This window comes from Salvelinus alpinus, chromosome 3, assembly GCF_045679555.1.
Source record: "Salvelinus alpinus chromosome 3, SLU_Salpinus.1, whole genome shotgun sequence".
Classification (NCBI taxonomy): Eukaryota; Metazoa; Chordata; class Actinopteri; order Salmoniformes; family Salmonidae; genus Salvelinus; species Salvelinus alpinus.
The window spans coordinates 61450593-61471631 of record NC_092088.1 but is presented as its reverse complement, the minus strand read 5'-3'; the positions used below and the strand labels follow the sequence as shown (position 1 = coordinate 61471631).

Sequence of the window (21039 nt, the reverse complement as noted above, 5' to 3'; positions counted from 1 at the left end):
AAGATTACTTCCCTAACCCACATATCATAACTACTGGCACTTGCAGGAAATCAAGACAACAACCCAAAGCAAACAGACAGGAAGTTGGGGCAAGTTATGAAAAGCAGACACATCAGGCCACTAAAGGCTGTGAGGGAAGTTGGGGGAACAGGCTGTGTCATGATAATCACAACACTGAACTTTCGACACACAGAAAATGGGAAGCTTTGGTTCTTAGGGAGAAGGATCAAGTGTTGAGCAAGGGAAACAACTCCTACAACTGTTGAATGATTGTGTGTGTGTGTGTGTGTCTCTTCTTGAGATGGGGGAGGTGTTGATGGTGATGGTAGACAGGGGATGTGTTTGACTCCCAGACAGACACATGAGAGAATGAGGAGAGAACGGCCCCACTGCCACAGGACAATGGACTGCCATCAGACCATACAACTCTACACAGCTACACTACAAGAGGATGGCCATCAACCCCTATAGATAGTTACTATACACATCTATAGGAACTCAGACTGAGCTGAACAGAAGAGACAATAGAGAGGGTAATGATAAGCAGATCAGAGATCAACACCTGCAAGTAAGAGGTCTAACTTTTTAAAAGCCCGTTCTGACTATATCCAACCATTAATGGAACCAGCGTAACACCATAACCTGATAAAGGGAGAAAGAATTGCAACTTGATCAGTTACTTCCCAAAACTCTCCCTTTATAAACACAACCCAACCCCACCCTAAAAACACCAACCCTGTCTAGCTTTTTTGTGTGTGTGTGTGTGTGTGTGTGTGTGTGTGAGAGAGAGAGACCATTTGATTCACTGGGTTAAAAAGGAGAGAGGGGAGGAGGCCACAAAGGTCCTGTCTCAGTCTGGGAGTGAGGTTACCTGCATCAATCTCTCTGGCAGGGGTCTGATTTCACAACACACACAGACGAACGCAGGATTTAGGATAGTCATACTGTAGTTCCTCTGACTGTTCCCTAGGAAATTACATGTAGAGAGCTGTCGACTAAATGTCAACAAAATGTAAAGTCAGAAGTTCACACAAACTTGTCTTTCTTCTTGTGACCCACCATGTAAGAAATACAACTATTTCTAGCCATGATTCAGTCTTGATCTGTGACTCAAAAGGAGTCAGCTGCAACCTACCACCAGTGATCCCTTCCCACTGTTACAAAACTATGTTACTAACCTGCTGATTTTGCTGCACTCGTTAGGTCTAGGAGTCGTATGCCTAGCAAACGATGTACAACGTTTTTTAGTTAACTTACATGGTCTGTAATCTGATTTAATGTGTGCATAAATGTGGGAAGTAAGCATGTGCGACTAGGTGTTGAAATATGTTTACAGGAGACAGCCATCTTACCTTAGGTCCAGGGCTGGCTGCTTCTTACCTCTTGGTCAGCCAGTACAAGCAGTTTATTATTTGTTCAGTTGGTAACAAAACATAAATATATATATACAAATTTAAAAAATACACAAAGGCATGCCCAAAATAAAGACAAAAAACAACGAAAGGCCTCATGGCCACCAAACGAAACCAGCAGCCTCACGGCTATGCCCGCTGGGACACTGAATGAAGATCACCACCTGTGTGTCAATAAAGGTCTGGCTCAGCAGCTAGAACCGGTTGCTGCTGCCACCTGGGGATAGAGTGTGTAAGTGTATCATGGTAGTGTGTTTGTCTATCTCATAACACTAACCTTCCCCCCCATATCATAACACCACCATTAGGGAAACACCGGGTAAAATCCCTTATACAATGAGCTTTTACAGTACAAATATACTTTTTTGAAATAATGACCATCTGAAAAGGTTTTCTGAATGCGTAAATGAGACGAAAGTGAACCATGGACCCCTGAAATGTAAAATACCTGAGGAGTTTGAGGTGACCTTTTGTGAATGGTAAACAGAGAAGTTTAGAAATGTCACACTGGCTCCCCAGTGAGCTGACCTCTGGCCACAACCTTTGATCTGTACCCTCTTTAATGTCACCTCTAGTTCATTTTCTCTGAAGCAAACTCACCCACATTCATAGGGAGTAAGAGGCACAATGTGAACGAGAACAAGCTCAATACACAGAGACATGAATGTTTTGTTTTATCACCTTTAGGGAACATACAATAATTTGTCTGAGTTATGTTTTGGAATGTGGAAGGAAAGAAGACCTTCCCATCACATCCATTATTAAGGCTTCCATCTGTGTGTGTGTGTGTGTGTGCGCGCGCAATGGAGGGTAAACGTAGTTTACCCATCTTTTGCAGAAAACTGCATTGCAGTATAGTGAGCGTTAGCTTTTCCACCACCACCAATTTTCTTACCACTACAACATTGTTTGTGTGATGGGACTGGTGTGAAGCTGCCGGGGACAAAAACTGACTAGTGACAATACATCACCAGGAGGAACACACACCAAAACAATGCACAGATGTCAGATGTGTTGAAACCATAAAAAAAAAACTACAATGCCCCCTGGTGGTTGTCATTCTATTACATCTTTCTAAATTCTACTTCCCGTAACAGATTTTTACACATAAGAATATTTTTAATAAATTGCTCTCCAATAAGCATTTTCCATATCTTTCATTGCAATAAGCATTTCAATATCAATGTTAACCAAAATATACTGTCCACATTTTATTTTACATACAAAATGGCTCTAAAATACAGGACAAAAAAGCTAATCAGACAAAATGTTAAAATGGACTCCTTTAATTCTGCACAGGACAGCCATACAGTACATTTTCAATAGAAAAATTATATGCTTTGGGCTCATGTCTCAAGTTAGGCTCTCATCCAGAAATGCATACATACACCATCACACCTGGTGCCCACCATTGAGGGACAGAATCATAACTCCTCACACAGTTCTACAACAACCCCAGAACAGAAAACATCACTTCTAGAACATCCATAATTCTACAACAGAACTCCAGTAGTATTCTCATGTTGTTTTAGTCTAGAATCACAACCATTCTATCTGTGGTCAAAAGGCAGGACGATACCTAGGGCTCCAGTTCCTATGATGTTAGTTGAGACATTCAGCTTATGGTTTGGCTTTGCATTTACTTCCCTTTCAATAAACAAACAACTCAATGCTAAACAATCCCACCCTGGATAGATGTAACATAGACCACACGACTGACTGACTACCATGGTCGAACAACTCCTGGGATCAAACAAGCTTGCTTGCTACTGGAAGAGGCCTCAAGAGACTGAGGTTTCTCATAAGGAGATGCATGCAATACTACTGTCGTATTCATTGGGCACCAAACGGAAGCAAACTGGCCAAAATGGGGAGGTACTATCTGAACGTGTTCAATAAGAATCACTCATTTTCATGTGCCGTTACTTTGTTAGTGTTCCCTAATGAATACAACCCATGTCTCAAAACAGTGGCAGCCAGTCTAGTCAGGACGAGGAAATACAAAATGATCAATTACTTTATTGATCAGGGAGAAGAGTCATTCTGTTGACTCATCAAAAACATATCTTCTTCAAGGTCCTCATCCCTCCCCTCTAAATATCATTGTTTATTTATTTTAAATATATATTTTTTTAATGAATTCACTTGAACATAAATAACACCATTATTGCTAATTAGAATGATCTGATATAAAGTACTACTCACACATACTGGCATCAATGTTGTGTTACTATTTGGGTAGGGCTATGAACGAGTAAACCAATGCAGACTAAAACAAAACATTTCAATTATCATGAGCAATTGAGGCAGCTAGAAAAATGAAAAATGTATACCGTAAGCAAAGAAGCACTTCTCAATGAAACGAACACAATTTTGAACAAAATATCAGTTATTAATAGTTTCACAATTAGAACGCATCATAATAACCCGAGAATCAAACTAACTGATTTCAAACCAATGAAATTAACATGTTATTTTCAGGTGGAAACAGTGAGGTCACTTAAAAACATTAGAACTAATTAAGTGAACGCTTATGTCCCAAATGCCACCCTATTCCCTACATAGTGCACTACATTTGACCAGAGCCCAATGTGTCCTGTTCAAAAGTAGTGCACTATATAGGGAATAGGGTGCCCTTTGGGATTCAAAAACACAATGCCAATCTATTTATGGCCATGAGAGAGAAAACAACTACTATAGACCCAAATGAAACTTGTTTTTAGTGCATATGTACAGGATTTGTAAGTGTGTCCGATTACACAACTCATTCTTTCATTCGTCTGAACCATTAGTTGTTTGGGATTTTTGGTCAGCTGCGGCTTCTGAGGGAACCTCCTGGAATTGGAGAAACAAGACAGGAATTCTTCAGTTCATTTCAACATACAAAAATAGAACAATGTTTGGTGGTATTCTGCAAACTAATGAGCTCTTTATGAACAGTATTTACCCTTTTCATACATAGGACACCACTACAGTAACAGGTCGATAGCAGCAAAAAAAAAAAAAGAAAAAAAAAATTGAAGTGCCGCATCAGAAGTGTCTGTACCTTTTCAGCCAGTAGAATTCAGCTCCGGCATAGAATGTTCGGGTATTGTTTCCCTGACAACAATAAACGTTGCTGATTGATGGGTTGTTGTGTTGTTTTTCTGCTGTTTCTTTATGGCAAGGTAGATAGATGTGTTTTCTTTAGACTAAATGTATTGGTAAGCCATTGTATTTAACAAACTTTAAAGTACTTTATTTAGGAGGGAGGAGTCTGTGTGCAGGCAGCTCGAGGTCATTTGAATGACAGATCTGTTTGCCTAGATGGACGTTAGTCCCGCTACAGAGGCAGCCTTTAGAGACAAGTTAAATGCCTGTTCAGTGGAGCTTCTTAACTATCTCCAGAGAAGGTTTCGTGGCGGCATTTAAAAAGTAATTGTGCACCTTTTCAGACAAACACGCCGTAGCCGAGGTGCTTTCAAGGCGCCACATTCCATTTGTCTGAAAGGGGCAATAGTGAAACTTTGACGGTTGTACGACAAGTACATTTCTTTCTTATCACAGTTGGTTTGGGTTGATTATTGTACAAATCTTAAACTTTAAGATTATTAAACATAACTTAAAGTTTCATGCAAATCTCCCATTAACAACTAACCCAATCCACCAGCAATTGTAAGGTGCTTTCTTCGAGACCTAATGGAAATCCATGAATATCACCATTTAAAACCAACTCATGTCTACCAATAAATCAATCAATCAATTCTACCTTCTTGAGGACTCCCTGAAGTTCCTTAATGGTGTTGCCCAGGTTGTTGAGTGTCTTGCTGAGCTGGTCGTGGTAGACGGTCTTCTCTTCCACCGTAGCTCTGAAGTTGTTCTCCGTCTGGCCCAGAGTTCCCTTCACCTCCTCCAGATCTTTAGACAGGGCTCGGTTAGCTGATACCAGCTGGAGGATTTGCTTGGTGTCCTCGGCTGGAACACAAAAACGCACACATACAGGTTTAGACACTCAGGAATACATTCTATTAAATTAGACTTTTTTCCCGGTTGAAGTTCATTCACCAATTGCAGGTATTAAAAATACATATGATATGTTTTTCCTCCCACAAGGGGCAATTCTAATGCCATCAGGCCGTAGAATTAGGATAACATTGCGTCAAAGCCATCTGAGCTTAAAAGACCTTTGAAGACCTAAAAAAGCCAGTCTGAGTTTAACAATGATCAGAAGCGAGGCACAGAATGATGCCAAGGATAGTAAGTAGAGGGAGCTCGTAGTGGCCTATGTCCCAATGGCCATGAATAGAACTGAGTAAATCTGTTGAGGTGACTTGTCTCTTACCCATCTTGGAGTCCTGCACCATGAGTTTCTGCTCAATCTCCTCCCTGGCCTTCTCACTCTTGTCCAGTTTCTGCATGATGCTGCCCACGTCCACCATGGCGCCATTATACACTATTAGACTGCTGCCGCCTCCGGACTCACTAGCCTCCACTGGCGCTGTCTGGCCACGAGACACAAGCATGGGCAGCAAGGCACGGTTACCTGAGGAGGGAGGAGAAAGGAGGTGATCGAGGAGGAAAGGCAGAGGGAGGGAAAGAGAGCAGAGAGAGAGTGTCAGACTAAAAAATAAACCACACTAGGTCAGTTCTAACTAGGATGTTGGGTATTCACAGAAAGCATTGGTGAAGGAATGGATCATTCCGATCCACCTTAGTGAAGCTTAAAAAAATGCTTTGAGACAAGTCAAAGAGAGAAAATGAATAACCCATTCCAGTGTCAGGTCTCCTTCCCTCACCTAGCAGGTTGTCTAGCAGGGGTTCACTGAAGGAAGGAGCAGACTCATCTTTAGCTGCGTCCGTCAGTTTACGGTAGTAACACGACTCTCTCACCACCGGCTTGTTCAACAACTTCTTTACCTGCAAATGAATTATGAAAAGTACTAACAAATGAACAATCACATATATTGTGACGAATATAAAAATAGCAGGGCAGGCGTGTGTAACCTTGAGCTCAAGCCCCAGTGTATGTGTATGTGTGTGTGTGTATACCTGGGCTCTGGACAGATGTAACCCCAGTGTGTGTGTATATATATACACACTTGGGCTCTGGACAGATGTAACCCCAGTGTGTGTGTGTGTGTATACCTGGGCTCTGGACAGATGTAACCCCAGTGTGTGTGTGTGTGTGTGTATACCTGGGCTCTGGACAGATGTAACCCCAGTGTGTGTGTGTGTGTGTGTATACCTGGGCTCTAGACAGATGTAACCCCAGTGTGTGTGTATATATATATATACCTGGGCTCTAGACAGATGTAACCCCAGTGTGTGTGTGTGTGTGTGTATATACCTGGGCTCTGGACAGATGTAACCCCAGTGTGTGTGTATATATATACACCTGAGCTCTGGACAGATGTAACCCCAGTGTGTGTGTGTGTGTATACCTGGGCTCTGGACAGATGTAACCCCAGTGTGTGTGTGTGTATACCTGGGCTCTAGACAGATGTAACCCCAGTGTGTGTGTGTGTGTGTGTGTATACCTGGGCTCTAGACAGATGTAACCCCAGTGTGTGTGTGTGTGTGTGTGTATACCTGGGCTCTAGACAGATGTAACCCCAGTGTGTACATGATGTCCTCCAGGTCTTTTTCCAGCAGGTAGCCACAGTGGCTCTGGTCAAAGTAGACAAAGGCCATAAGCAGGTCCTTGTTGTAGGTCACCATCTGCTTCTTCTCCTTGTCTTTAGAGGACCGCTCTTTGGACTTCCTGTCGTCTCTGCTGCTGCGGTCGTCTCTCCTGTCCCTGCCGTTAGAGTCCTCATCGTCTTTATCTGAGAAAGAATCGACAGAAGTCCGTCAGTCAAATCTGTACTGGTGAAATTGTGTGAAACCTATAATAATTTTTTAACAATTAATTTTTTAACACTTCTAGGGTTTGTTATAGAGATTCTCTTGAGCATGCTTTTTAGTCCAGAACTAGTGCTAATCTGTGTCCGGGACACAGGCCCATAATGAATCAGGACAGGCGCATTGCATTGCATGTACCATCTTCATCATCGTCATCAGCATCTTCGGCCTCCAGAGGGTCGTACTCCTCAGCATTAGTGTTGCTGCTCTCATCCTCCTCCTTCTCTTCCGCATCTATAGAATCCTCCTTCAGCACTTTCTCCTCCTCCTTCTCACCCTCCTCCTGGGTTTGGAAAATACATGGCATAGGCACAACTTAGAACTAGCAGGCTGTTTGAAAAACCGAGCACTTCCTTTACATCATGGAGCAAACTTTGTATGTACAGTGCCTTCAGAAAATATTCACACCACCCATTGACTTTTTCCAAATTTTGTTGTGTTACAGCCCGATTAAAAATGGTGTCCCTGGTCTACACAAAATACCCCATAATGTCAAAGTGGAATTAAGTTTTTCAAAATAAAAAAATAAAAACAAATGTCTTGAGCTCAAATGTCTTGAGTCAATACATATTCAAACCCTTTGTTATGGCACGCCTAAATAAGTTCAGGAGTTAAAATGTGCTTAACAAACCACATAATAAGTTGCATGGACTCACTCTGTGTGCAATAATAGTGTTTAACATGATTTTTTAATAACTACCTCATCTCTGTAACACACACTTTAAATTATCTGTAAGGTCTCTCAGTCGAGCAGTGAATTTCAAACACAGATTCAATCAAAGACCAGGGAGGTTTTCCAATTCCTCGCAAATAAGGGCACCTTATTGGTCATAAAAAAAAAAAAGCCGACATCGAATATCTCTTTGAGCATGGTGAAGTTATCAATTACACTTTGGATGGTGTATCAATATACCCAGTCACTACAAAGATACAGGCATCCTTCATAACTCAGTTGCCGGAAGGAAGGAAACCTCTCAGGGATTTCACCATGAGGCCATTGGTGACTTTAAAACAGTTACAGAGTTTAAATGGCAGTGATAGGAGAAAACTGAGGATGGATCAAGTGAAAAAAAGGAAGCCTATACAGAAACTGTGGCAAAGCAATTTACTTTTTGTCCTGAATACAAAATCTTATGGTTGGGGTAAATCCAATACAACACATTACCGACTACCATGCCCCATATTTTCAAGCATAGTGTTGGCTGCATCATGTTATGGGTATGCTTGTAATCGTTAAGGACTGGGGAGTTTTTCACAATACAAAAGAACCAGAATGGACCAAGCACAAGGAAAATCCTAGAGGAAAACCTGGTTCAGTCTGCTTCCCACCAGACACTGGGATATTAACAAGGCCAAATCTACACGAGTTGCTTACCAAGAAGACTGTGAATGTTCCCGTGTGGCTCAGTTACAGTTTTGACTTAAATCTGCTTGAAAATCTATGGCAAGACCTGAAAATTGTTGTCTAGCAATGAATAATGGGAAAATGTTGCACAATCCAGGTGTGGAAAGCTCTTAAGAGACTTACCCAGAAAGACACAGCTGTAATCAAACATTTCTAAAAACATGTTTTCACTTTGTCATTAAGGGGTATTGTGTGTAGATGGGTGAGGAAAAATTAATTAAATTCAGGCTGTAACAACAAAATGGGGAATAAGTCAAGGAAGGGGTATGAATACCTTCTGAAAGCACTGTAAATACAATTCACTCAAGAGCCATGAACCTCCCACCTACTTTTTCTCAATATAAATACAATTGAACCACCTACCTTCTTCTCCGGTTCCTCCTCTTTTGCCTTCTTTGTCACCGGCTCTCCGTTCTCCTCTTCTTTTACTTTCTTCACATCTGCTTTCTTCTCTGCCTCCTTCTTTTCTGCCTCTTTCTTGGCTTTATCCTTCTTGTCTTTCTTGTCGTCCTTGCAAGGCACAGAGGCCAGGGCCTTGAAAATCCTGTAGCCAAAGTCTCTCTGTAGCATCTCGTTAAACAGCTCCGCAAACAGAGAAACCTGGAGAGAAGAGGAGACAGAGACATGATACCTTTTGATGCAACTCTTATTGCAACTCTTACGGCTAGGGATGGCTGTTCAACTGATGGCATGGTAATCAAAGCTGTTTTTTAGTCTCGTTCTTGGTACTGATGCACCTGTACTGTCTCCGTCTGCCAGAAGGTAGCCCAGTGACGTCCTTAGTAAGAGTAGACAGTACAGGTGCATCAGTACCAAGAACGAGACTAAAAAACAGCTTTGATTACCATGCCATCAGTAATAATCAACCCATCTAGTACCGGGTCGGACACCTGGACACCCCCGGACACCCCTGTAGCCGATGCGAGTAAGACCTTTAAACATGTCAACATTTAAGGCCGCAGGGCCAGATGGATTACCAGGATGTGTACTCAGAGCATGCAAAGACCAACTGGCAAGTGTCTTCACTGACATTTTCAACCTCTCCCTGATGTTTCAATCAGACCACCATAGTCCCTGTGACCAAGAAAGCGAAGGTAACCTGTCTAAATGACTACCGCCCTGTAGCACTCACGTCGGTAGCCATGAAATTTTGGATAGGTCATTACTCACATCAACACCGTTATCTGGAAACCCTAGACCCACTCCAATTTGCATACAGCCCCAACAGATCCACAGATGACGCAATCTCAAATCGCACTCCACACTGCCCTTTCTCACCTGGACAAAAGGAACACCTATGTGAGAATGCTGTTCATTGACTACAGCTCAGCGTTCAACACCATAGTGCCCTCAAAGCTCATCAATAAGCTAAGGACCCTGGGACTAAACACCTCCCTCTGCAACTGGATCCTGGACTTCCTGATAGGAAGCACCCAGGTGGTAAGGGTAGGCAACAACACATCTGCCACGCTGATCCACAACACTTGGGACCCTTACGGGTGCGTGCTTAGTCCCCTCCTGTACTCCGTGTTCACCCATGACTGCGTGGCCAAGCACGACTCCAACACCATAATTAAGTTTGCTGACGACACAAAAAAGTGGTAGGCCTGATCACCGACAATGATGAAACAGCCTACAGGAAAGAGGTCAGAGCCCTGGCAGTGTGGTGCCAGGATACCTCCTCTCCCTCATTGTGAGCAAGACAAAGGAGCTGATCGTGGACTACAGGAAAAGGAGGGCCGAATAGGCCCCCATTAACATAGACGGGGCTGAAGTGGAGCGGGTCGAGAGTTTTAAGTTCCTTGGTGTCTATATCACCAACAAACTATCATGTTCTAAACAGACCAAGACAGTCGTGAAGAGGGCCGAACAACACCTTTATCCCCACAGGAGACTGAAAAGATTTGGCATGGGTCCCCAGATACTCCAAAAGTTCTACAGCTGCACCATCGAGAGCATCCTGACCGGTTGCATCACCGGCTTGTATGGCAACTGCTCGGCATCAGACCGCAAGGAGCTACAGAGGGTAGTGCGTACGGCACAGTACATCACTGGGGCCAAGCTTCCTGCCATTCAGGACCTAAATGCTAGGTGGTGTCAGAGGAAGACCCCAAAAATTGTCAAAGACTCCAGTCATCCAAGTCGTAGACTGTTCTCTGTGCTATCGCACGGCAAGCGGTACCGGAGCGCCAAGTCTAAGTCCAAAAGGCTCCTTAACAGCTTCTACCCCCAAGCCATAAGACTGCTGAACAATTAATCAAATGGCCACCCAGACTATTTACATTGACACCTATCCCCCCCCCCCCCCCCCCCTTTGTTTTTACACTGTTGCTACTCGCTGTTTATTATCTATGCATAGTTACTTTACCCCTACTTACATGTACAAATTACCTCGACTAACCTGTACCCCCACACATTGACTCGGTACCGGTACCCCCTGTATATAGCCTCGTTATTGTTTTTTTTTGGTTTGTTGTTTATTTAGTAAATATTTTAACTCAATTTTTTTAACTGCATTGTTGGTTAAGGTAAGTAAGCATTTCACGGTAAGGTCTACTACACCTGTTGAATTCGGCAGATGTGACAAATACAATTTGAGAACAGCCTGGATTCTGCGGGGCATGGATTCTACAAGGTGTGGCGTTCAAACGTTGCTCAATTGGTATCAAGGGACCTAACGTGTGCTAGGAAAACATTCCCTACGCCATTACACCACAAGGACCAACGAGTGGTGCTTTCCGAGATGCCGTTCTTGATAGTGTTAACTAAAGGGGAAAACTCTAGAAAGTTGAGTGAAGTTCAATCTCGTGCTTCTCTGGGGAAGGTGGTATTTCTTCTGTGCGGCAGTCCGAGGGGAGCTGTGCACCTGTGCATGAACGCAGCTTAGAGGGAACAGTATCGTTGACTGGATGTTTTTTGTTTGTAGTACCATTCTCTTTAAACCCTAGATAATGTCGTGCGTGAAAATCCCAGGAGGCAGACAGTTTCTGAGATACTGAAATGGTGTGACTAGGTCACTCGTTTTGTCCATTCTAACCAATCAAACAGTAACTGAATGCCTCGATGCCTGCTTTATATAGCAAGCCACAGCCAGTGACTCAACGTCTGTAGGAGCAAACCATTTTCGTGAACGGGGTGTAAAATTCAGTGTATGACTGGGAGATACCAATACTCAGTGCAGCTGCTGCTAATACATGTGTGTGTGTTCGTGTTCACTGAGTGTCCTGAGACTTTGTGTGTGTGTCCTGAATGTCCTCTGAAAGTGTGAGTGTTTGTGTGTGTGACTGTTGTCTCACCTCGAAGGAGTGTTCCTTGTTGTCCTCCACCCTGTAGTCCAGTAGCACGCTCAGAGACATGACGCTGCAGTCAAACTTGCCGTTCTTGGCCGCCCAGTTGGGGTGAACTATGATAGTGGGCTCGTCTGGCAGGACGTAGCGCTTCTCTCTGCGCTGGCGCTCCAACTCCTCCTGCTTCTTCCTCTCCTCCTCCTGACGGACAGACAGTCAGAGAGATGGGATGAAGAGATGGATAATCAGAAACAAGAAATCAGTGGACCCATTCAAGTAAGCCATCCCTGGTGATGCTGTTTGTCATTGTGCTAACTGTAGCTAAATGCACTAAAAGCATACCTTTGTCCAGCTTTGGTGTTAGTACAGTAGACACAAGTGTCCTAGCAGTAAGTGTCTTAGTCGTAAGTACCCTAGTCTCCTGTACTGTACCTCTCTGTCTTCCTCCATGTGTTGAGGCTCCTCCTCATCAGGGACCTGGCTCTCTGGTTTCTCAGGCTCCTTGGCCTCCTCTACCTGCTCCTCCACTTTCAACTGCTTGGTGAGGCGTGCGATCAGCTGGGATTTTAACCCCTTAGAGCTCAGGGAGCGTGACTCTAGCTCTTTGCGCAGGTCATTCACCTACAGGAGAGGTGGTCAGTTCATCATTTATAATTATTTTGTTACACATTTAGGATGGATTAGATATACAATGTGATTCAAAATAGGAAGCTCCCACGTATTGTTTATTTTTTTTTTAAATGTATTTTGTGCTGAACAAATGGATTGCGTCAGCTGCTTTTTTTGTACCACTTTACTACACATCAATACAGGAATGCTGGAATGAGACACACAATACATAACAAAATATAAGTGCACTAGTAAACTACCAAAATGCTAGCCCTGCTGAGGTGCTACAGACAAGAATGCATTGACATGACTTGTGATCAGGGCTCTAAAGTGTGACAATTTTGGTCGAGCCTAGATATTTTGCTGTGTGACCTGACATTTTATTTTGGGAGCATCAGTGCGACCCCCACAAAAATATAAATAAATCACCCAGAGAACAATTGTAACACTAGGTTTAACTGTGCTATTCTTTCCGAGTGCCCTAGAGAAAAAAGAATCTGCACGCAGATTCGTTCAATCCAAAGTCTACATGTAGAAAATATTAAAGAATGCATCAGTGATGTGTATTTCTTGCAACTTTCTGAAGACGTAACGGCATGGGAATGACCGTGTCTACCACTTAGTTTTTTACCTTTATTTAACTAGTAGGCAAGTCAGTTTAAGAACAAATTCTTATTTACAATGATGGCCTACACAATTTCTAAAAGCCTTTCCCATAAAACTTTCCAAATTAAATGTTAACGGCAAAATAAACTTAACCTACCCGGCATAATGATATGATGATTTGTATCAATTGGCTATAACGTTATGCCTGGTCCAGGGGTCGCATTAGCTTTCAGAAACCTGCATTTTCAAAACCATTTAACCTGAGTGTTATATTGAAAGTCAACAATGGAGTGATAAGGGGTGTGCGACTATAGTTTTTCTTCACACAAAATACATTAGTGTGTTTGTTTTGCAAAAACGATGCAAGGCCATCATATTTCTAATGTTTATCATAGAAAGAATCTACCCAGCTACATTTCCTAATGTTTCGCTTGAAGTCAATCTTGCATTTTAACTTGCTACCGGAGAAAAAAACTACACAGAAGGAAAGTACCGGAGAAAAGTAGTCTACACAGCAGTCAGAGCGCTGTCTGGTGATCCAATGAAGAGAGCAAAGATATTTCATCTGAGTTGAGAAGTGCAACTGAAGCACAAAATTAGTAATTTTACATTCTGATTTGGAGCGAACGCTGACTGAAGCCGAGCATAATGTACAATAAGAAGTATTTTAGATCTGCGTTTATAATATATTTTTTCTGTGTTTTATCTTTCCTTTTCTGCGACCCCTGAAGGGCCAATATGTTTAAATAATTTTACCATTATGTTATTGGGCTCATTTCTGGAGGTGGAAATTATATTTTAGATTCTTTCAGTATAATTTTCTAGTAGAATGTCCTTTAAAAAGCCAGAACTGAGCTTCTCAGTCCTTCTAAATAAAATTATCCAGGGGGACCCTGAATCCTCCCCTATCCCGGACCATTTCACCCCATGCAATATTTTGGTTAGGATTGTTGTTAAGTTGCACAGTTCCAGATGACGCCAGGTATAGATGTGGGGAACCACCTGAACCAAAACAACTAATAGCACGTCAGAAGAACAGTATCCTGACTCGCTAGCAATGCCAAGGTTGTGGGTTCAAATCCTGCATCACATACTAAAAATGTAGGCTATGCACTCACTGTACTCTAAATAAAAGTATATCTGCTAAGTGGCTTTAAAAGTCGAAGTAACTAACTTTGTACTGAGTAATATTCAGTCATTTCTCAAGTATAGGCTATTCAACTATCAACTATCGAATACTACCTTCATTGATTTCGGATCAAGCTTAGTCCAGTGTGTCGGGGTGGTCACCTCCTTTGAATCTTCTTCATCCTTCTCCTCTTCCTCCTTTCAGAAAGAAACGTCCAACCGAGATAGAGAGATAGAGAAAGAAAAAGAAAGAGGGACAGAAAACCATTAAAACAGTCGTTCTCCTGTCGTTTTAAATAGTGAAAAAACAAAAGGTGATCCTTCACATCATGTGTCTGATAGTTTCTCTGGTCCTAGTGAGTTGCTCTGGGATGATAAAGTAGTCCTCTGCTACTGCAGGGTGGGTAGTAGGTAACACAGGGACGCCCTCTAGCTCTTTAATATAAAACCTTTATCACGGAAAACCAATGCCCCTCCCCCCATCCCCAGCGGCCAATCAATCACGTTCTGTGGAACACAAAAAGGTAAATCAATGACAGTGGGTTCCAAAGGGGGTGTGGTCTGTATCTGTGTAGTGGTAGGTACATCAGGTTCAACTCAAAGCTTGTGTTGTCAAACTCAGTGTGTATGCCAACTGTCTGTATGTGGGTTCCCTAGCTAGCCATCCTAGTCTGGCAGAGATTCTGATTTGGATAGTTCAGGATTCTGCATTATTTTGGTTCTGTTTAGGTTCTAAAAGATCATAGAAAACCATCTGTCCAAACAACTGCCCTGGAACAAACCAAGCTCTAGATACAGTCCAATCAAAACAGGAACAGACGACAGACAGAACTTAGGGAAGGGTTTTTTCTCTCTTTTCAAGTTCAGCAGATATTGAACTGAAGAAAAACTATATATAAAAATAAATAAAACAAAATCTAGAACAAACACATGCCAATGCAACTAGCTCTGCAGGTTCCAGCATTCTCTTTTAGAATCCTCAGCGGTCCCAAGCAAATAATCAAATAATGTCATTTTATCCTCCCCTCATGCAAGCAGCCAAAATTGCAAGCGGGTTCATTTTTTATTCATTGTGATTTTGGCACAAGCAAATAAAGCCAATTAAAATTAGGCTATATCCAGTTTAGTACCCAATTATGAGTAATTTATAAAGCTGGAAGCTGATTGGCCAGTCGCGGCATTGTCATTCAGATAAGACCTAGTCTCCGTCCACTGTGTCTGCTGAGTGTGAGGGAAGGTGGGGGTGTAGGGAGGGGACAGTGGGGGTAGGACCAGGTAGCAGGACGGTAGGAGAGGGGGGGGGACCAGTGAGAGGAACTGAACCTAAAGGGGACCAGGTAGTTCAATATCCTGCCTGCAATGATGGTGATAACTGGTTTGCCCTCTGTGTGTGTTTAGATTTGTATAACATAATGTACTGTGTGTATCTGGGGTGGTTATGTCTAGTGAATATCCTGTGGCTGTGTTCTTCCTGTGAGAAGCGGGGGAAATGAGAAGAGGGATTAGCGGTTCAGTGCCTGTTCTCCGTCAGCCTCCTTCCGCTCCGCGGACAGCTTCTCAGCCAGCTGCTCCCGAAGTCCCCGCGACAGCCCTTCCCACTCTGAGCGGGTAGGAAGACAATGCCAAACATCCGGAAGAAACAAAACCACTGTCTCCACATGTGCGGGCACTGTCCGCCCCTTGTGAGTCTCCTCAGGGCGATGATAGCGAATCTCTGCAAAACGATACCTGTCGCAAAGGAAGAAGGCGCATTGGAAAGAAACATTGGGGTCAGGGACACAACTCTCAAAAACAGGGCTAGGGCTAGCCTAGGCTACATTACCCCCCCAATGACTTTTGAACTTGTTACAGTTTCCCCCCCAACACACAACATTAGCATGGAACCCAGTCTGCAGCTCTCCTAGTGGTTGTCCATTGGTTTTCAGGGATAACAGCGGCCATTTTTTGTTTTGACAAAACATCAAGCCTCGTAACACCCCAAACCCGTCTCAACCCTCGCCATCAGTCAATCAAAGCTCAGAATTTCTGTGTTTGTGTAGCTTACGACCTCACGGACGGGAGAGTTTGTGAGAGAAGACACAGAATCAGAGGACAGGACAGTGAAAGCAAGAAGTTAAATATGTAAGATATTTAACAGAATGAAAAGAAAACATTTAAAACACGAAAAGTAATGGTGGTGTCTTCTGGTCCGGGAGACTGCGCTTCGAGCCACAAAAATCAATGCATTCAATCATCCACAACATAGATATACAAAGATAGATAGAAGCAGGACGGCGTCATATGGTAGCCAAAGACATTGGAAAACAAAAAATAATTAAGAGGCAAATCAAATGACAGAATCAGTCATTAATGTCCAAAAACCAACAAAAAAAAGCTATATAGTAATCGTTGGGAGTTAACAAAACCTTATAATACTACCACTGGCCTAGTTATAGACAGAGAAAAGACAGCGATAGAAAAGAGAGAAAGGAGGTTGAGAAAAGAGCAGGACTTACCACTGAGTGCAGAGACTCAGGTCTATGCCTGTGAGGGCCTTACAACAGCGTATGGCTGTCTTTATGAGCACGGCCGGGTCCTTCTCAGGCTCCGCTCCATCCAGGGAGGGGGACCAGTGGCCCCCGATGGCCATGGCCTCGTCCTTACCCCGCATCCCCACCAGGAACTGAGCGACAGAGAGAGACCGAAAGAGAGACAAACAAGAGGTCAAAAACAAGCCTAAGCCATGCTACTCTATAACTTAGACATACCGTACGCCAGGCTAGGGAAAAACACCTGATTGGTTGACACCTAACTGACCTTGATGAGGCGGGCGGGGTGCTGGAAGGAGTCTCTGAGTTCTTGAGGGTCCTCAGCCAGAGCACAGGACTTATGGTAGAGCTCTTCTAGACTGGGGTTGGCCAGCAACATCACCTATTCAATGCATTACAACAGACAGGACAGGTGAGGGTGTGTGTGGAATACCTTAGCACTGTAAGTGGTATTAGTAGGTGTGTGTGTGTATGTATGTATGTATCACAACATAGCGCTGTACAGGTGTATGTACATGCGCATGCAACCTGTCTGTGTGTATACCCTACCTTAGCACTGTATGTGTGGTTGGCATCGGGAGGGTCCAGCACCGCAGTGTTCTTGACCAGAGAGTCCACCTCCTTGTGCATGATGTGGAAGTTACAGTAGTTGCCGAACTGGAAGGGCCGTTGCAGGGGGAAGCCATCCACCCAGGTGAACACAGCATCAAAGAAGTCACTGGGGATGTACAGGCTCTGATAGCGTCTCCTCAGCTCCATCATGTCACAGTTAGAACTGGAGGGGAAAGAAAATATTACAGTTCTACCAAATGTAGTCACTACAAACGGTTCTAGCAAAGCACCTAGAACCTGCTTCAATGCAGCCACATAGCATTGTTTTATCAATTACAAAACATCTTTAATACAACCTCAATTTACCTCCTCACATGCACTTCTTTATAACAATCAGAAACAGGGACACACGAGGAACAGCGAGCAGACCGAAGACTCTATGTACACTGTAAGAAAGGCCCCGAGAGGCTCCGAGTTGGTGCCGAAACCCGGGAATATATACAGTTCACCTAGTCCTCCACTACACACACACACTTCTTATTTTTTACCCCTTTTTCTCCCAAATTACGTGATATCCAAATTGGTAGCTACAGTCTTGTCCCATCACTGCAACTCCAGTACGGATAGAGGTGAATATCGCGAGCCATGTGTGCTCCGAAACATGACCCTACCAAAACGCACTGCTTCTCGACACACTGCTCGCTTAACCCGGAAGCCAGCCGCACCAATGTGTTGGAGGAAACACCGTACTACTGGCGACCGTGTCAGCGTGCATGCGCCCGGCCTGCCACAGCAGTCGCTAGAGCGCGAAGGGACAAGGACATCCCTGCCGGCCAAACCCTCCCCTAACGATGCTGGGCCAATGGTGCGCCGCGTCATGGGTCTCCCGGTCACGGCCGGATGTGACACAGCCCTGGATCGAATCCGAATCTGTAGAGACGCCTCTAGCACTTAGACCAATGCGCCACTCGGGAGGCCCCTACACACACACAGTTCTAAAGTCAACTGCTGCACCCCTGAGTAGTGACAAAAGCCCGACCCTAGGCAACACAGTGACTAGGGTCAGAGCCCTATACTACGAATCAGGTTTGAGGAGTTACTGAGGTAACTTTGGTCAACTCTCGAGTTCAACTCGGGATAACCAGTACCACGAAAGTGGCTCACCTTTTAGCCAGGTTGATTTCTATGGCAACGAACGCTTCAAAACTAACCTGCTCCGAGGCAGGCTAACTCAGGTCTAACTCCATTTATCCCGAATGAAGTGTCTGAACCGCGAGTTGAGGATAAATTAAATCAGATTTCCTCCCTTTCGCAAAGATCGCGTCATCCTCCCCTTCATTTGAGGAAGTGTTAATTTTTTATGTGTTAAAAACTAGTCATGTTAAAATACCTATCACATTACACATTTAATAATGACAGAATGCATTTGAAACTTCAAGCACAGTAAAACTTTTGTAAGGAGGAAGCCTGTGCTGGAATGTGAAGCTAACTGAAGCTGGCTAGCTTTAGAAAACCCTGAGTAGATCTAGCTTCCTTCGTAGTATACCCCTCTGGTTTCAATTGACTCTTTTGGCATAGAGAAACTATGTCACTGTCTATGAAGGGAAAAAAACTAATTCAGGGGACTCTCCACCAAAATTAAAAGGAAGACAAGCCAGAACGTCACAATTGAAAACCAAAGTGTGCAGAAAAAACCTTTTCAGTGGTTTTAGTTAAGGTAGTTGATGCAAACTAGCCACTTGTGAAATGCACTCATTAAAGATAACCTCCGTGATCTCCATCTTGCTAGCTACTATTTAGCATTTTATTCAAACGGATAAACTAGTGATGTAGGCAGTGGTGTAGTTCCTCTATGCCAAGAGTCCATCATTTAAATCAGACCCTAGTCACTGTGTTGCCAATGGTCGGGTTTTCGAGATTACACCCAGATATAGTAGCAATGAAAATCTGAAACTGACCAATCATTATAATGATTGGTCGACCCACCCGTCCAGGCTGAACTTGGAGAACTGGACGGTGTAGCGAGGCACCACCCTACGAGGTCGGCGTGGGGAGCGATCACGTCTCGGAGAACGGTCCCTGGAGCGTTTACGTATGGGAGAGCGCTCTCTGGACCTCCTGCGCTCACGGTCTCTTTCACGACTGCGTTCATCCTTGGTCCTGAGGATGAGTTCAGGGCGGTCATTACGGTTGGGGAAGCGGGGGGAGGGGTCCAGACGCCGGACGGGCTGAGGCATCATCCTCACTGGGGGCTGAAGCAGACCTCCTGAGAACACATCTAGAGGAAAGGGGAAACACGCAAAGCGAGAAAGAGAAACAGACACAGACAGACAAATACATAAACACAGACAGATATATTACAAATCATTTCTTTATTTTCTGCAAAAATAGCAACTAAATCTAAAAGCATAAGAAAAACACAAATCGACATCATAGTGCCCCCTACCTTTGGGTGGTGGCTGTGATAGCAGGGGCGGAGGGGGGTTATGGAGGAGCGGGGCCAAGGAGGCAGCAGAGAGCTGGGCCTGGAGCAGGGGAGGAGGAGGACCCTGGGCCTGTACATTGAAATTGGTGGGGGGAGGCAGAGACTGGAGCATGTTGGGACCCGGCTTCATCATATTAGGGCCTGGAGGCTGGCTCTGGGGTGGGGTATGGGAGAAAAGAGGTTAGCATTACCCCAGAGCTGTCCCATGAGGTATCTTACCAGAGTAAGTGATTTATTTTGATTTCTTGTCCCATATATGAGCTTAAGTTAAAGAAATGTGCTTCATGGATATCATTATGCAAAGAGGACATACACCAAATGAGGTTTGTGCCGCTGCCAACAGGTAACCATGTGCTAAAGCAAAACAGAACTAAAGGAGTGAGGTTTGGAAGGCGTCCATTTCTTTCACCCAAAATGTTTTTTTTGGCAAGTCAGTTGTTTCAATCAGGTACAGTGACTAAATTCTGTCAACAAACGAGAAAACTACTGCCAAAGTAGCATATATTCGGTCTGCATTATCTGCAGAGACAGGACAGGTTCCACAAAAAAAAAAACGACAAAAAGGTGAAGTTGTAAAACTCTGCAAACCATGGAATGATAGGTGTATGACTTTCTGTTTGATGTATGGAGAACTTTCCAGTTTTGATAGTAGTTCCTAACCTGTTTGTGAGGTGAAAAGGTGCTAATCATGTGTGAAAATCATAACATTGAAGAAGGGTCAGAGAAGTAAAGAAAAAGTGTGTCAAAAGTGCATTCTGAAAGATATCCTAGAAATCCTAGTATTTGTTGATTTAACTTCTTTAATGTCTGTAAAAATGTAAGCGAAAAACACAAAAAACATTACCATCAATGGGACTCGCATGGTTAGCCTAAATCAACAATGAAATGAAATCTTATGGATTGCACCTTCAAAATTGCAAATTTCCCCTGTTGAGAAATCTTCATTGATTTCACTGTTAGAAAAGCCCCAAATATATGCGTAGACATTTAGATTGCATTCAGAAACATTTTCTGACAGACCTTAAGGCCCTGAGATAAAATGTATTCAATGCATTTTATGTGCTTTTATAGATCAGGAAACCATCTGGGTCTGAAACACAAATAAATGCTCAGCCTGAAGAAGGAAAAGAGAGAGAAGACAGAAAGT

At 43.5% G+C, this 21039-nt stretch overlaps 1 protein-coding gene across 4 annotated transcripts in view; it reads right to left on the bottom strand.

The window, feature by feature from the left end:
- Positions 1-2682: 2682 nt before the first annotated feature.
- LOC139571065 (cell division cycle and apoptosis regulator protein 1-like) overlaps positions 2683-21039 on the bottom strand; it is a 31283-nt gene continuing 12926 nt past the window's right edge. For all 4 annotated transcript variants that reach the window (XM_071393579.1, XM_071393581.1, XM_071393582.1 and 1 more), the window contains 16 exons: positions 19854-20046; positions 19394-19685; positions 17405-17630; positions 17124-17237; positions 16823-16989; positions 15845-16055; positions 14442-14525; positions 12417-12605; positions 11994-12185; positions 9061-9297; positions 7431-7575; positions 6981-7216; positions 6188-6308; positions 5734-5934; positions 5161-5366; positions 2683-4247 (listed from right to left, as the gene is read on the bottom strand). In XM_071393579.1, the coding sequence (XP_071249680.1) occupies positions 4185-4247; positions 5161-5366; positions 5734-5934; positions 6188-6308; positions 6981-7216; positions 7431-7575; positions 9061-9297; positions 11994-12185; positions 12417-12605; positions 14442-14525; positions 15845-16055; positions 16823-16989; positions 17124-17237; positions 17405-17630; positions 19394-19685; positions 19854-20046 (2877 nt within the window). In that variant the 3' untranslated portion in view covers positions 2683-4184. The remainder of the gene's footprint in view (positions 4248-5160; positions 5367-5733; positions 5935-6187; positions 6309-6980; positions 7217-7430; positions 7576-9060; positions 9298-11993; positions 12186-12416; positions 12606-14441; positions 14526-15844; positions 16056-16822; positions 16990-17123; positions 17238-17404; positions 17631-19393; positions 19686-19853; positions 20047-21039) is intronic.